At 37.8% G+C, this 17,742-nt stretch overlaps 1 protein-coding gene across 13 annotated transcripts in view; it reads right to left on the bottom strand.

Moving 5' to 3' along the window:
• CADPS2 (calcium dependent secretion activator 2) overlaps positions 1-17,742 on the bottom strand; it is a 324,205-nt gene that overhangs the window by 167,967 nt on the left and 138,496 nt on the right. For all 13 annotated transcript variants that reach the window (XR_015706229.1, XM_087764100.1, XM_087764101.1 and 10 more), the window contains exons 5-6: positions 16,305-16,541; positions 12,670-12,791 (exon numbers count right to left, since the gene is read on the bottom strand). Coding sequence is in view for 12 of the 13 variants with exons in the window: in XM_087764100.1 (XP_087620226.1) it covers positions 12,670-12,791; positions 16,305-16,541 (359 nt within the window). In the remaining variant the exon portion in view is untranslated. The remainder of the gene's footprint in view (positions 1-12,669; positions 12,792-16,304; positions 16,542-17,742) is intronic.

Raw genomic sequence — 17,742 nt, 5'->3', positions numbered from 1 at the left:
TCTAGAAATTTTATTTTAGGACTATTTATTGTAACATTTTCTTTCTGACAAAATATCAAGTCTACAGAATTTTGCACCATCAGGACTTGATTTTCCTCAGCAATTAGGAAATCTTCTCCTTTTTGCCTTTCTGAAACCAATACTAGAGTGTATTGGTCTCCTTGGTGCCTCCTTTTGCATCTTCCCAGGTTTGATTCTTGGTTTAAATCTACTGCATAGATCTACCTCAACAGATTTCTTCATTCTTCATTAAACCACCTTAAGAGGTTTTCTGGAAGAGTTTTGTTATTCCCTATCCATACAGGGATGTGCTACAGAGGTGGAATGGGCAGGAATACCCACCAAAACCAGTTTGTTAGGCAGCCGATTGCTCCACAGGAGTAAGATTTACCAGCACTTCATCTTTGGACATCTCGCAGCTGGACTGGAAATACAATGTTCAGGTCTCCGTAACACCTCCGTGTCTCAACTGTTTCAAGAATCTATACCAGCTTGGTTGTTTTGTTTAGAAACATACTTTAGCTGTAGAAAACTAGGTATCTATAATTTTCACGTGAGAAATCATACAGTGCAAGCCGTGAGATGAAAGGCCAGGAAATAAAGAGACAGATGAGACTCACAGCACCTCCCTGACACATCTCACTACATCGATACTTCAATGTAGTTCAAAACACCTTAAATCCAGGTCTGACAAACATTCTGTTTTAAGTGAAGTATTGTTTAAATTTGGAATTTATGAAGTGTTGCACATTACTAACTACAACCGCGTATATACAGAGAGAGAGAAAATGTGAGAAAGCAAGCAAGCCACTGTACCAGCAGCGCAAGTTACCCCACAGCGATCTGACAATAAATCTTTAATTTGATGAGGAGGCTCCATTCAACCAAACAAAAATAGAGTTAAATCCATACTTATCTGATTCTGGCTTTTTTACTGAGACTCCCAAAGAGAGTATTAGTTGGTACTAATTGCTGCTAGTTCTTCTCTGCAAATAATTGGACAAATATCGTAAGCATTTCCTTTTCTCTTACGAGCACAGAAATACCCATCCATTTGGCAATGACTGACACGAGGACGCCACACTAGAAATCATGGCCTTAACACTAACAGTTGTCTCATACAGCCCAAAGGCATGTTTATTTTCTGTCTTTTGCACACCTTACAAAATAATATGAATACTCCAGCTTCTCCCATTAATGAAAGTTTTTGAAAAAGGATGTTGAAATGTTACTGCACAACCGACAGAAGTTCATTACGCAGCATCAAGGATTTAATAGGGTAATGATTATTCCTTACATGCAACATTACAACCGTTATTTTATTCAATATACATTTATGTATATATTCTCAATTACACCAGTGGGATCTGGAATTCAAGTTTGAAACCACAAGGGAAAGAGTTTGTACGTTTGTACCTTTCTATAATGCTTATAATGTGGGTTATGTTGCAAATATTTTTCTTGGGAAAAAAATAATCTACATTTTCTTATTTCTCTATTTGAAAATTACTCATTTATTTTGATGGAAGTACAAGGAGCATAATTTCCTCCACCAGAGCAAGCACATTAAATTGCAGCTGAAAGGCAATGCATAAAGAAGGTTCTGAACAAATCATAATGTCCTTTTACAGCAGAAGCACAGACAAACCCCATGCTCAGGCAAACTAAACCGTGAGCCTGGCCAAGTATCTTGGCCTTTCATCACTAACCTCATCTCATCTTTTATGTCTTAACTCTGTTCTTCCCTGTGTTACTGTGATTCCACTATTTTATGCAGAAATTGTGCTAAGAACTACAGATTCATTTTTTTACAATCCCTACTACAGAAACACTGATACTTTGCATAAACACTTTCAGGGCTGTCAGCTAGTGAGGGAGCATTACGATAGTAATGGCTTTAACCCTGAGGTTCCCATAAAAATCTTCCTAAAACTACAAAACATAGATATGAGAAAGATAATTTGTTCTACAGAGATGGATGACAGTAGGAAGAAGTAAAGAAAAAAGGGAAATTTTGACATAAGGATGGAAAGTCATACAATTGCCTTTAAATGTCACCTTTCATTCCACTTAAGCGGGGTCTACACTACTGTCCCTTACTTTTTCTTTTTTCTTTTACCATGTTTCATTTCTTTCCATCTATATGGGAACTTTTGACTCGGCACACTAGCAGTTTGAAATGCAGACTAACAAGGAATACCTCCAGCACTTCCATGGTAGAAAAGCTGGGTGTTCAGCACATGCTGCATACACTAAGTAGCCCGGCACTCAATTTCTGAATGCATTGTCAAGTCACTAGTCCAGTCACTCAGAAGGAGTGAATGTTTGGTTGGTTCCCCCCCCCGCCCCCCTGTGGATTCAGCAGCAAAATTATAGGCTTTTAGGCTGGTTGTTACAAAACACTGGCAATCCCTCCTTGGAACTCTGCTCTGAAGAACTGAAAGCTCCGAATTGGATCCTTACTTCGGCAACAGCAAGGATACAGTGTTTTGATGGATATGCTATATTGTAAAGCCCCTTTACACAACTAGACTAATATGAAAGGGCGAAAATAATCTGACCACATGGTGGTTTTATCAGGGTTTGCTTTTCGTAAAAATAATAACTGTTTTAAATAAAGGAATTAACAGAGCTCAAAATTGCTAACCTGTTTATCAAAGAGCTAATAATGAGCTAGACACAATCACGTATTTCTTTTTAAACATAAAACATTATTAATATCTGAAAAAAATTACTTGTAAAACAAAAGACAAAATTGTGAATAGTTTTTCTTTAAAATAAAAAAGTGTCTAATTAAAACCAGAAAGGAAAAGCAGAAGAGGGGTTCAATGCATAATAAGCAACTAAGTAAAAACACTCATTTAGGCTTTCTACACTGAAAATGAGAAAAGTGCACTCTAACACTACAGAATGCTATTATGACAAGTATTGTCATCACAAACATAAACCAGTATGAATAAATTATTACTTAGTCTTGCTTCCCCATCTCACTTTCAGTACAGGCAACCAGGACAAGTCAGGGTGAAAATTTTCAAGGGTACATAAGAAGACTGTCACACTGCCAGGTGCTGGGAACCATTGCTACATATTGCGTAAAGAACTCAGGAGAGGCATTAACTCCTATTTCCCACCAAGTTTCAAACCCAGCCAGGGGCTGGTGATGGACACAAAAAAAAGACATGGTCATTTATGCTCTCGAAATTTCTATGTGCACATTTAATTCACTTTTGCCTTGAAAAAGAGAATTATGAATCCATCACCAACTTTGCTAAAAGTTGCAAATCCTATTTATTTCATGTTATTTAGTATTTGTGTGACACCACACAAACTGTTGTACCAATGTTGATAAACTGACTACTTTGATGAAGCAGATAGATGTTGTCATTTCAGTCTAAAGATGTGGGAAAACAAAATCACAAAATAGACTGACCTATCTGAGCCTGCACAGTCTATCAGGGAAGACCCAGGAATCAAATCAGAAACTTTCAGTATTCCATCTGGCATCACACCACTTCTCTTTTATTCTGAAACCCCTTTTACTCCTGACTCCTACTGTTCTTATCAGCTGTCCACATTATTCTGCCTTTGTTTCTGCTGTCCTCCTACTCCCAATCTGCTAGTATTGCTTTCAAGTAGGCACACTAACCTGTAGACTCATACCTTATAAGCTATGTAGTTATTAAGAAGTTTCAAGATCTATAAACTTTTCTTCATCTGTTCAGTGGACTATTCTGTATTCTAAAAGTACTGGACCTCTTGACACCCCTGAGGATCAATGCACTTACTAGCAGAGTGACAGCAGAGTCTGCCCATGCCAGGGTGAAAAAGAGTTTTCTGAGTGTCATGAGCATTTGAGATGCACAAAGTATTCTTAGCCTGAATAGGACTCAAAAGCAAAAACTCCTTCCTTTTAAACCCTTTTCCTCAACCTCAACAACAAGCCAAAACTAAATTAAACCATAAAATTTGTTCCAATTCAAACTCTGTATCTAGTCAAATGTTTAGCAACTGTTTTGAATGTACCTGTATTATACTGCTTACAACAAATATAAGCAAATTTTTGAAAGGTCTCTTCAAACCAAGATACAAGAACAATATATTTTGAAAATGTAAAATGGGACATTCTGATCATATCAGAATTTAAGAAAAATCCAAAGGAATTGTTTTCACATCAACTATTGCTCACAAACAATTCAATTTTCCAAAGATGACGCAGGTGCAGACCACTTTGAAGGACAAATTCCAAATCCACTCTACCAGAGTATTCCAGAAGACGACTGGAGGTAAAATTTGAGGTAATCCTTCCCAACGCCATCTTCTTTTTGACAGACCACCATCCCTCTACACGATACTTTACAGGCTGCCTTTGCCTTCACTTTGACCCAGCCAGAGACCATGTAGCTGTATTAGTATGAGGCTTAGCCTGATCCAAAGCATTTTTCTTCTAAGTAGGACTTAACTGGCTTTGGCTCAACACCACACTATTCATAGCCAAATGCTTTCCAGTTTGAAGCTGGACCACACACCTATAGATGCTTTAGCACAATGTTAGAGAAGGCTTAATGTCTGTCTGCAAAATATTAGTCACATTTGCTGTGGATCAGGTGGGAATGAGCATGGAAACAGTTATATCATCTACATTAAGCAGTGTGTAAACAGTCTTTCTCCAAGCCCTGATTGTTATAGTGAAAGGGGTAACAGTGGTACATGCATCTTCAAGCCCCAAGGTTTCCAAAACGCACTACGAAATAAAACTGGTACCAGTCTTGCAAGAGACATGTAATGTCATTATACATTTTAAAAGAAGACAGTCACCCCAAAACAGCTATTCTTTCTAGCAGTGACGCTAGATGAGGTCCTGACTCTGAACAGAGAGCCTATTAATCATAAAGCCCTCATACCACTGGCTTTCTGCCTGGGGTCTAAGCGCTGCAGCAGAAGGTGGTGCACCAAAGCCACAGTCTTCAGAAGTGCAAACATCAGACCAGGGCAGAAATCCTGGTTTCTTTCAGTCAATTATTAGCATGCTGAGCACACAGGAGCAAGGAGAACAACGAGGATTTAGCCAGAACAATCAAAAAGATTAAGGTGAAGAAAATTTAAAAAAGATATGCCCTGGTGGCAGAAGGATTATGTTTATTGCTAACTATCCAAATAGAGTAGAGATTACAACCAACTTTAATTATCTCCTTCCTTCTCTCATCCCTGTTTCTTCCATGCCACACTTGCCTTGATCTGACAAGTGAATATTCTCTTCTAACGGTGGTGGTGTTCACAAGTCCCTTAGGTAGATAGACTTACGAGAGAATATTTTGGGAGTTAATCATAGAATCACCATAAAATTTAGGCTGGAAGGAACCTGTGGAGGTCATCTAGTTCAAACCCTGCTCAAAGCAAGGCCAGTTAAAATCAGGTTGCTCAGGTTATTATCCAGTCAAGTTTCAAATTTCTTTTAATATTAAGAGGCTGTATGTAATTCATATTTCTCTGCAATGAGAGGTAAAAAATTCTCTTAGTCAATACAAAATAGTAATCAGTGACAGAACATAGCATAGCAACTTACTTACTTTAGAAATCCCATATCTTTTTCTTGCAGATACCATATTGCTCTTCATATTTGAGCTGATTAAGTATTATTTCCTTTCTTTAAAGAAGCAAGCAATTGATCAGCCATCAAGAATAACTGAATAAAATTGTCATGTAAATTTTCAACTGAATCCATACTCCTTTTGTGAAACTCTTCCATCGTTAATCCAGAACACAGGCTGGGATCAATGTGTTTTTTCTTCTTCTCTGTCTTTCCCTTTGCAGAACCAAGAAAACATCAGATAGTTTCCTACTAGCAATTTCTTTTTTCCTCTTCACAGCTGGATAGCAGACAGACATATATGGTATTTGCTCCTAGCATCCAATTTTTTGAAAGATAATTTCTTCCACCCTATTTTGGGAATTGCTCCAATCATGACAATCCAAGAAAGAAAGAATTACTGACATATGACAAGATGAAAGCCATGATGGCATTTATCCTTTAAAAAGATGAATCTTAGAGCAAATGATAATAATCATTATGCAACTCAATCAAATCTAGTTAATGAAAGCAGACATACTTTGCTTCCTGTCACAATCCTTACCCCACTGGCTTCCCTAAAATTCCAAAATACTTATTAAAGGATCATGCTCACCTTCACCAAGTTTTCAACATTGTCCACATCAACGTAATTATGTCTTTCAGGCTTTAGCCTTTGAAATGATCTTACTAATAACACACAGAGGTTCTTTAACATACAACCTCACTTTTGTAAATGTTGCATAAAATATATTTATGTTTTAAAGAAAATAAGCCTGGATGCCAAAAGTAGGCTGAAAAATTCTACTTTGTTATTCTCTGTAAGATCAATGCTGGATTTCACTGTCCTTATCTGTACATAAAAAAACTTCCAGAGGTAATAGCCAAAAGAACAGGTGAAATCCATCAAGTAAAAGACACTGTTCAAGAAACTAAATCCTGAACAGGATTTATCCTCAGAAGATATAATAGGAAGCATATGAACAACAAGCTAAGCACAGTTCGATCAGGCACTATGAAACTGCAGTCTCATTATCCCTCTGTAAAAATCCCATACGCAAATATACTCATTTCAACAAAAAAGCACCCAGACAAACAACAGCAACCCCCCCACACCCTAGGGAGAGTTGGTCGACTTGCCAGGAACAGACCGGTTTGATTACTGCCTATCTGATCAGCAAACACTTGTGTTTCTGTCCCTTGTTTCTTCCTATATTTAGTCTCTAGTTTTATACTTAACACTTGAAGCAATATGAGGAAGGGATAACTTTTTCATTCTACTTTTTCTCCTGTGCAAGACCAGTAACATGGATTCCTACATATGTAAACAATATAAGGAATGATTACTGAAAATTAACAGTATAATTAAAATATTACTGACCAAAATTAATCTCATTTATGCAGATGCATCAGACACAGAGCAGTAGCAGGTGGAAAAAAAAAAAAAAGAGTAGGTGTGCCTTCTCTTTCCTTAGGTACTGTCCATCTGTGTCATACAACCACAAGTTAGGTGACAGTTGTAGGTATGATCATGTCTTTGTTTCCCTTAATCAAAAATAAAAATTAAAAAGTTGCAGTGACTATGATGAAGAAATAAAACTAGATGATGCTTGGAACATGATTGTCACAGGTTATAAACGTTGCCTATCCTTTTTCCCTTCAGAAATGTCATCTTAGGCCATATCATAGAATCATAGAATTGTTTAGGTTGGAAAAGACCTTTAAGATCATCGAGTCCAACCATTACCTAGAACTGCCAAGTCCACCACTAAACCATGTCCTTAAGCACCACGTCTACCCTTCTTTTAAATACCTCCAGGGATGGAGACTCAACCGCTTCCCTGGGCAGCCTGTTCCAGTGCCTGACTACCCTTTCGGTGAAGAAGTTTTTCCTAACATCCAACCTAAACCTTCCCTGGCGCAGCTTGAGGCCATTTCCTCTTGTCCTATCGCTTGTTACTTGGCAGAAGGGACTGACCCCCACCTCACTACAACCTCCTTTCAGGTAGTTGTAGAGAGCAATAAGGTCTCCCCTCAGCCTCCTCTTCTCCAGGCTAAACAACCCCAGCTCCCTCAGTCATTCCTCGTAAGACTTGTGCTCTATATCCTCAAAACATTCCACTAAAAAATTATTATTTTTTTCATAAGCGACCATGTCATTTAAGGAAGTTCTACAGTTTAGAAATTAAGCCTTTTTTCTTTTTTTTTTTTTTGAACTGGTCTATAAAATTTTTGCTAAGTAATCTTTAATTATGTATCCACAAGTACTCATACTTCAAGTACTTTATAGAATTAACAATGACAGAATACTGCATAAAAATAACGTGAGCAGCATTTGCTTCATTTGTGCAGTCCTGACCATGGTTCCCTGCCTCCTCTGGTCAGATATTTAATCATGCATTCTTCACATACTTCTAATATATAATAGCCCTTTTTATAAGGTTATGCAATCACTGGTAGCAAAATATGATCATCTTGTTTGCCTTGTTTACATGAAGAATATCCTGGCTCCATTAAATTTTTCTCATCATGCAATATATGATCTTTTTCTATTGCATAAATATGTGACAACAGAAGGTCACTTGTAGTGATAAAAGATAGCACATTCCCATCTTTTCTCTTCAGGCATGATTATACATACCCAAAAGATGACACTTTCAAGAAACCACATTATTTAATATTCAGAATGAATAAAAATCAATGATAAGAAAACATGTGGACACCAGACTCCACAAGACTAAAAACTAAGCCACACTGGTAACATCTGAAAAATGAAATTAGCACTGGATTTTGCAAGATGACCCCCTGTGGCGTCACAGCAACAAAGTTATGCAAAGCTTCATACAACTGAAGGGGTCCTCTAAAGGCTCTGCTTACTGATCTCTGGCAGAAAAGGTCACAGGCTATGTTGGAAGGATTTTCAGCAGGGCTAAAAGGCAGGAAACAGTTGGAAGGAATGAAGAAATATTTCACAGGCAGTAATAAAAAATTTATAGGGTTTGCATGTGAAGCTGTATAATTGATCTGTTTGTAAAATTGTCCAAGACTTAAGCTCAGTCAAACCATATTGTTCTACAGCATTTGCGTTTCAGAATGACCATTACCTACTCAGTAACGTACATATAAACAGTGCTTTATTTAGCTTGTTAAAGACGGAAATTAAGCGCTTCAATATAAACTCAAAAAATTATTATTCAAAGAGAGAGAAAGCAAACGGGTTAAAAGTAATAAGAAACCAGAAAATATTTCGTACTGATAAAACTGTCAGGATAAAACTGTGCCGCCCTCCTCTCTAGGACTCTTATTAGGTCTTTCCCCTTTAAGAAAGAACATTGTTTCTAATTTCCTTATTAGTCTTATGGAAGCATTCAATGATTCAGAGGAATACTTAAATACATATTCATAAAAATAACTGAGAAAATATTCAGCATTTTGGAATAGTGGATAAATCCTGAATTAAGTCTCAACTTGACTCATGCTTCCATTTATCTCCACTCTAAGGTCACACTGGCTTGCACTCCATTTTAAAGCATTCATCTGAGTATCTCATTTTCTCCTTTTCACTGTCAAAGCTTTTGAAACTTCTGACTGAGTAGCAGCATTGCACTGCATACACTGATGTTTCACAGATGAAAAAAATAGGCATAAATAATTCTTTATATTGCTTCTTTTCACAAATGTAGCTACCAGTTCAAAACGATAAACCAACTACAGAAAATGTGTGTGACAAGCTTATGATTTGGAGCTCTTGCCAGCAGTCTCCCACAGCAGGCTTGTGGTAATCATTCACTTTTCATCACTGTCTCATTCTACACTTAGTATGAGAGCTTTGCTACCCTTTTCTAGCAGCACAGCCTATATAAAATCTGAAGTTATGTTCTCATTTATCTGGGATTTGTCAGTGCAAATATGTTACTGCTAGTGATTTGAAGAGTTGAGCTGAACTACAGTTCTCAATGCTTCCCCCCCCCCCAATAAGTTTTGTGTTTTCTCCTCCAGCCTCACTGATTATTTTCCTTCATATCAGAATGACAGTACTGAAAATTATCCCAGTAAGGAGCCAGCTCCAGCAGCAGGCAAAGTAGGCAGTAGCCTAGGGCAGCTGACAGCTTGTTTTTTCTTTATCAGAAAAGAGACGGACTGGCTGTGCTTGCCCAGCTGGTCACTGGCCTCTACTTACATGACTTTGCCCATTGCTGCCAAAGGACTGAGAGGGAAAGGAGGCATCTCTCTTCCCAGTAGTAGTACCGTTATGAACATCAACAGGAGCATAAAGTCACTTCTGTTTCCACCTCTTCTCCTAATTCCTCTTTGCAGGAGAACATCCAGCCATTCACCCAGTGACTGACCCTGCCCATCACCCGGGCAGGTCCCTGTCAGACAGTAGTGATGAGTGCTGGAAGAAGCAGGGGGGCAAGAGGAGGCAGGTGACTGCACTGGGCAAGGGATGTGTTAGTCGTAAAAGTAAGAAAGATCTTAGAAGGACTGGGCACAGGCTGGGATAGGAGAGAGAAAAGAGGCACACCGTAAGGTTTCTGAAACTTGGGGACACCTCCCTGCCTGTAACAGTATTTCCTAGGGTTTCTTCCACCAGCACAATTTTCTGGTTAAACTCTGCTGAGTCCTCTTAGTTCCCTCTGCCATCAACCAAAAAAAAGCAATATTACTAGCGTCAAGAAAACCTGATTTGGCTCTAACAGAAAAATTAAAACTGTGGATAAAGGATCTCCCATTCCATAGGCAGCTTCCTCCATCTTCTTTAATGTTTGCCCATAATTTGCTGATTTCATGCTTGTCTAATTTAATATCCTCCTCCGTTGCCTCAAACTACATCTCTATATATGCTCACAAACTGCATGCCTCTATATGCTCATAATCATACTGTACGCCAATGTCTCATAATTATTCTTGCCAGAAATGGAACACAGTACAGCTCACAAGAGCACAAGAACTAGATAGATTTTAGAGCTCTATCAGCCATGCCTCTTCAAGTTACACTGTTTTCTAGGACAGCATGTCAACAGCATCAGTAACTCCCATTCCTGTCCTTCCAGTGTATGGTTCAGGGCATCTCTCAATCATCCACTTTCTAGAGATGCATAATTTTTTCCATACAAATCCATATGAATTTGGTCCAGACAACATCATTTATATGGAATAGCCTATAACCTGTCTTTCTCCCATATTCAATCAACTCATACCTATTGAGCCTGAAATCCACTAAATCAGTTTACAAGCTCAGAGCAGGTCCTAACATTACCCCTTTTCCTAGAAACACTCCAGTTGTTCTCCTATTGACTCCATCTATTCTGGAATTTCCTTTTCACAAAGTTTCTACTTTGACAGGTAGGAAAATCAACTAATCTGTTATTAACTTTTACTGGATGTATCTATACACAATGTATACCTTCTGATTGGTTTTACCACCTTTACCTTAACCTGCACCCCTCAGTATGTAATAAGTAAACCATGAACTGACCACAAACCATCCCTACTGTGTTTTGTCCACCATATCTGGAAACAGCTAGAGAGAAACAAAACCCTTAACATCTACAAACTGTTTTCTGGAAGGAGAATGACTGTGCCCAAGATTCAAGAATTTGTGTATACTAGCTGATTTAGGGAGATTTGAAGACCCATACCAATGACATCAGGGGTTAACTGAGCATGTAAAACAGAAGCTAACAAGTTCAAGGGTGAAGAAAGAGAGAGACACACCATCAGAAGAAAGGGGAACCTTGACTGTGACACTAGGCAAAGCTTGGAGGCACTTGTTGCAGGGAACAGTATGACAGCAACTGAGTTTGAAGAAAAAGCACAGCTTGGAGATGTGCTCTCCATGAGAAAGCCTTGCGACTCTCACGGGACCCCGAGCCACAAGAGAACATCCCAACAGGTCCAAAATGAGCAAGGGATGTTGCACACCCACTTACGACCTTGCTTCAGTGCATAGATCTGTGTGTCTTTTATGCTATCGTTGCTTTTAGAAGTTCCTCATGAACTACATGCAAATGATAAGACCGAGCATTCCTATGTGCTGGAGAAGGATCACTGCCAGGGACTGCGACAAGTGAATTTTACATCTTGTCCCACATACTTGGAGTTCTGCAAAGCTGTCTGAATACGTTACTGGAGTAGGCTGCTGGCTTACTTGCCAATGAAATTTGCTGCAACCAGGAGAAAGTCCACCAAATCAGATCTCCTCCTCCTCTCAACCCTAGAAGAGGCAGATAAAACTCTGGGCTCATAATTTTGCCTAACAAAAGTCTGTATTTGTGATCTGAATGGAACAGAAACTACCATCCCAACTCCATTGAAGATGTCTTCTCAGATACTGTAACAACTGCAATTTTAAAATTGTTTTTCACAAGGCACACTATGGTGCCAGTAAAACCCCAACACGCTGTCTGGAAAGTTATCTACAAAAGATTCCAAATGACATTTTAACAGAGAGAAAAGTGTCTGAAGTCAGTGTGTAAGGTCAAACAAATCAACCAAAAACCACACTTCATTTTCTTTCTTTCTGCAAGTCTGACTGGTTGAACTACAGATGGCATGATGTTATCCCCTCCAAGCCAGTTTGCTGACTGCCTCCCTCAAAAATTAATTGAAAGAAGTGGATCCTGTAATTTAAAATGAAATAGGCTCAGCAGGTGAGTAAGCTTTGTCAAGACTGATTACTGAGTATTGATTTTCCACCAATTGTACAAGTTACACTCCACAAGGCCACCTGCACATTAACCTAGAATACATAAAATCACCTCGGGCTAACATCTATCCAGAGGTTTGTATTTTCAGAGGATGCAGGTAAGAACACAATGCTGCAGTCTCTAGCTCTTTTCCTCACGCATACATTCAATGGCATTTATTTGGATGGCACTCACACTTTGTACTTACTTCACCATAAATAACTATTATTTGTATTTTCATTTTTCAGAAAGAATTTAAGGTAACTACCCAGGAAAAAACTTCATATAACCTATATACATATATAACTATATATATATATAACTTATTTGTAAAAACTGTAAAGATACTCAGTTAGGTTCTCCCATGATATGAAGGAAAGAGATGCTGGATGCAGCGACAGCAGAGCAGCTTACTGTGGCCTGGAAGCTTCTGCTTGGTCTGTCTGAAGCTTCTCGCCCCCTTCCACTTCCATGGTGCAGTAGACAATTCGATTGGGAGCGACTGACTTTAAACCTTGTACCTCCATTATAACAATCTGAGGAAAAGAAAGCAAATAGTTTATCCTTCAGAAAACGTTACATAGCACAGCTATTGCAGTACCAAGCTCCATGCAGGTTTAAAAAAAAAAAAAAAAAAAAAAAAAGAGAGAGAGAGCGCGAGAAAAATCCCCAAACTCCACTCACTCAAATCTTCACAGAGAAGTTTTAATTTGGCTTTCTTTTTCCACTTTCAACAACATATAGTAGGAACTGAAATTTTTGCTGTTTCTACTTGGACAACAGCCAAAAACTCACTCCAATAATAATGTAAATGCTAGTAGTTGAATTTCAGACTAATGTCTAAATACAATTCTAAATATCAATACATGAGAAAACGTATCTTTTAAGCAGTCATCTAAATAAGTATTTATAGAAAAATGGGTTACTAAGTCAGACTGTAAACAAGACAAGTAAGTACACTGAGCACATCTCAAAAGGTTAATCGTGGTGTTGTGACACTGCAGGTTGCAACCCTTGAATCCCAGAAGCGACCTGATGTTGTGCTGAGCATGAGGCAGGTCAGAGCATCGCTATCCGCTGCCGTAGTTTTCTTCCCCTGCTACCTACCCCTTCTCCTTCTCCCAGCTCAGTACCTGCAGTCACGTTCAGCACGCATATGGGGACAGGCAGGAAGAGAAAGGGAAAAAGCCACCTCTACCAGCTGCGCCCTGAGAAATTTCCTCACCAGGGAAATTCTGAGCTTGGCAGATCCCACAGTTTTTCAGCTCCTCTAAACTACTCAGTTACAGCTCAGAAGAGCCAAATGCAGTCCGACTTCAAATGCTGTCTACATTTTATAAACCTTACTGTTTGTCACAGTGTGAAATTATTGGAATTTTTACATTTCACATGTTTCTAATTTAGAGAAGATTTGAGAAGAAAGTCAGGTTTCCCTACTTGCTTTGGAAAAGCTGCTTTCCTTTCCATCCCCATTTGGGCCTATGAGAAGAAACTGGGAAAAACGTAGTCCATTTAATCAGCAGAGAAGCTGTCCTCAACTGAACTATACACAAAAACCAATATTTATTTGATTCGTTTAGAGACAACAAAAGTAATGACTACTTTTGGTCTCATTAGAGGCAATTGGTTTCTTAGGTCACCAAGCTACTACTAAAATATTCTGCTATTAAACTGTTTGCATATTTGCCAATTTGTTTAAATTCAAGTACATTAAGCCAGACTTCACCCCTAGTTGTAAAATCCTTTGTACTTTAAAACTCCCAGAACCTTAGTAATAGTTAGGTGCCTTGTAAAACTGCTAGTTTGGCAATATTACAGGGAGATGACAGTCATTGATCATTTATAACATTTTTACATTACTCATAAATTATCAACACTGCCTATCACACTTTATAAATAACAACAGCAGTTCAGGGAGAATGATGCAATCATCTGTCTTTTCCATCTTTTGTAGTCCAGGAATTTAAATAGTTACCAAAGCAATTGGCTATCACTGAGAGACTGCACTAGAGATCCTTCTAGCTAATACTGCCTATATGGTCTTTCTACATGCCAAACATATGTCCTAGTTGAATGCAGACTTCGTGTTTTTTCATTTTTATGTTGATACTTCTTTTCCTTGAGTTTCCAATTCAATTGCACAATACATCTGTCTGGTAACAATTCCAGCAATGGAAAAAAGTTGCATTTCATTAGGAAGCAAACTGTCGCTAGCTGATTTACTAGCTCATTAGCTGATAAACAGCTTCCTAAATATTGCTTGTCTATTTCTGAAACTGTCCACCAGCTGAAGAACATAAGTGATTAAGTCTTGTACTATTTTGATGTTTTATTTATTTATTTTACAAATTTCTGCTATTCTAAATAGTAAACAGGCTATTTGAGGAAACATCCAACTTGCAAAAACAGTCACTGTTGCTTATAGTGATGCGAGGGGCGTCTCTTAGCCAGCAAGGTCCATTCCTACCAGAACATTATAAATGTTACTAACATCTTTTGCTGTTCTGTCTCGATAACAACATGCAGTGGCAGCATGAACCCCAGCCACTTTCCCCCCCACCAAGAAATTTTCATTGAGTTCTTATACTCTGTCCTAATGTTTAGACATGTTATCAATTTCCTGTTTGTTCACGTGCCTGTGCAGCAGCCCTCGGGGGGGATTTTGCTGGTTACCCTACAATTTAGTTAAGTCACACCACAAAAGACATGACATGGATATGTTTACACGTTACTCAAGAAATGTGAAATTGTGTACATATGACCTCACATTTTCCAAAAATAAAGCATTCTGCCTCCAAGGAAATGCAATGAGCTTTTCTTATTTGTCCATTTGCATAGAAAAAGAGCAGATCTTCCATGTTTCAGTCTAAATGCATATTAGTTCAGCTGTTTCCTTTTGCCTTTATATCCTCTGAGATTCAGCTTCCTGAGAGTAAGATATGCACACACTTGTCCAGCAAGAAACTCAACTTCTGTGGTTAACACCATGTTTAAAATGAAAATTTGCCCTACTAAAAACTGCTACATGTAGAGTAACACTTTAATTCTCTGCCATGCACAGGATGAACTGTAGATTACTAACCTTGCAGAACATCTGTGTGTTTTCTTTATCAGTGATGGGAGCGGGGTGGGGGAAGACTAATAGACTACCTTTCTGGTGTGAGCGGCAAAGGGCTGTAAACAAAGCAAAACTGTTCCAAATTTACTGGAAATTATATCTCCCATCATTTTTCATTTCATGATTGTTTCAATCTTTTACTGTGCTTTTCCCTGAAATATCACATCATTTTTAGTACATACTTAACATTTCTCTCACAAAGGCACAAAGAAAGCTTTTCTTCCTCTTACATCCCTCACCAAGCAAACTTTCTTGAAGAGAGAAAACATTATTGACCAACTTTTCCAGGTACTTTTTAGGTGCTTCAGAACTACTCTTTGTCATTGCTATTTACAGACCGTTCCAGGCTTGGTATTCCACTTGAGGCAGACAGAGCACATGTGATGGAGATGCACAGGATTCAGCACAGGAGTTATAACACTACTTTATCAACTCATATACTTCAGTACTAAGGCCTGCACTCCAGTTTTACGTGCTTGATGAACTAATACTTTTTGGTGTATAGAATGATGGATCTTACTATTCTTTGGAAGTTGATGTTGGGCTTTTACAGTATTAGCTGGTAATATTAAAATTGCATACAGTGGGATAAGTCATTTCTTTGTTCCTGATAACAACGGTGTTTCATTATTACATTCAAAAGTATACTTAGGTATTTAATGTACTGGAATTCACTTACAGATACATTTGTGTGGGAGATTCAGCTGCCCACGTTGTCGTGTGGGCCCAAACGCAACCACTGCTGCAAGAGGAAAATGCATCATGTAGCTGTATTCTAACTCCTAATTATCAATGAGACAAAGAATAATTTACTTCTTTAACATAAAATTTTAAAATTACCAAGGAAGGACTAATAACAAAAAAAGTATCAAGACCTAGATATTCTAGTAATTTAAACTGTCAACAAGTTCTCTGTGAAATATGTGATTACCTCTAATGTGAAGGAGAGGACCACATCAGACTTCGACAGCTGAACCTCATTTTCATCTCCGATGTCCAGGAACGCAGAATTCTGTGATCGCTTTAACTTCTGCAGTTTAAATTCCGGCCCACCTTTAGACACAGGAAGACTTTCCAAATTTGCCATCAGCAAATTCACTGAAGACCGCAACTCTTCTATGTACATGTTCTCCATTTCTCTTGTTACAAATTTCGGGAATTTTCTTTCCTTGGAAGATATATTTTAAAAGTTAGGGAGGAAAAAAAATCATCCCACATTATACGTCATGTTAATTTACTGATTTGCTCTCAGTTAAGAGATATTCAGTAAAAGTAAAAGTCTTAATTCCAGTGTCTATCTATTTTTACATCTTCAAAACACTAATGGGAAGGCTAATCCCATCCCATAAATACAGTTAAGTTTGACAAGAAGAAATGTAATTTGAATTGAGAATTCCATCATATTTCTCAAATATCGTAGAGAAAATATCTCTTTGAACACATAAAAAAAATAACGTAAGGAGCGTTTGTAAAAATGGAATGTCTTGCCCCCCTAGAATCACGTAACCATAAACCCAGGTTGAATATGTACACATTAGGTATTTCTAATACACGTGTTTTAAGCGTATCAATTGACAATATACCTTTAATGTCACCTTCAAATATTTTATAAATTGATAAAATGAACTGTCCACTAATAATTTTGTTACTTCATCCATTTCCCATGCTACCAAAAATAAGTCAATCACATTCATGCTTCTAACATAAAGCTGCTGAACTACAACCATGACATGAAATTCCTGCCATTGTTTATTTCTATTTTTAATAATAGGACATTCATTTTGAAAGTAATGCTGAATTATTACACACAGGATTATTTTGAACATAAGTATTAGAGAGAACTTAATCATTTTTTTTGCTCTGTAGCATTTAGATAATAGTGTTTAAATATTGTGTTTATAACAAAGAGGGAACATATAAACATATATAATGCATATATGAACACGTACAGAGCCAATTTTATGCACGGTTTCTCCCCTGATACTGACTATAGGGCAGCTTGGGAGAATATGTCACTCAAGATTAAAGAAAAATGTAAATTATTCTGAAACATATGTTTTATTTATAAATGATAAACAAACACTGCTCCCCACATATTGTCTGCAAAGGAAGGCACCTCGCTTCTAAACCAGACAATTTTTATTGTTAGCTGTTATAAGGAGTATCATAAAATGTTTTACATTATAACCTTTACAGTTGATTTTGTTTCAATTACGATGACCAAGCAAGTTGACTGTGACCCAAAACACCTGCAGCAAGTCCAATGGCCTGGCTCATTACAGCATTACAGAGCCAGTGTATTACAGATTAAAAATGAAAAAAAGAAAAAAAGTTACTTACAGTTAGAAACTAAAAACACAGGGTAAGGT

This window comes from Nipponia nippon, unplaced genomic scaffold (assembly GCF_047370975.1).
Source record: "Nipponia nippon isolate SJK-2023a ecotype South Korea unplaced genomic scaffold, ASM4737097v1 scaffold_3, whole genome shotgun sequence".
In the NCBI taxonomy this organism is placed as follows: Eukaryota; Metazoa; Chordata; class Aves; order Pelecaniformes; family Threskiornithidae; genus Nipponia; species Nipponia nippon.
The sequence above is the reverse complement of the archived record's forward strand: the minus strand, read 5'-3'. Positions and strand labels throughout refer to the sequence as shown.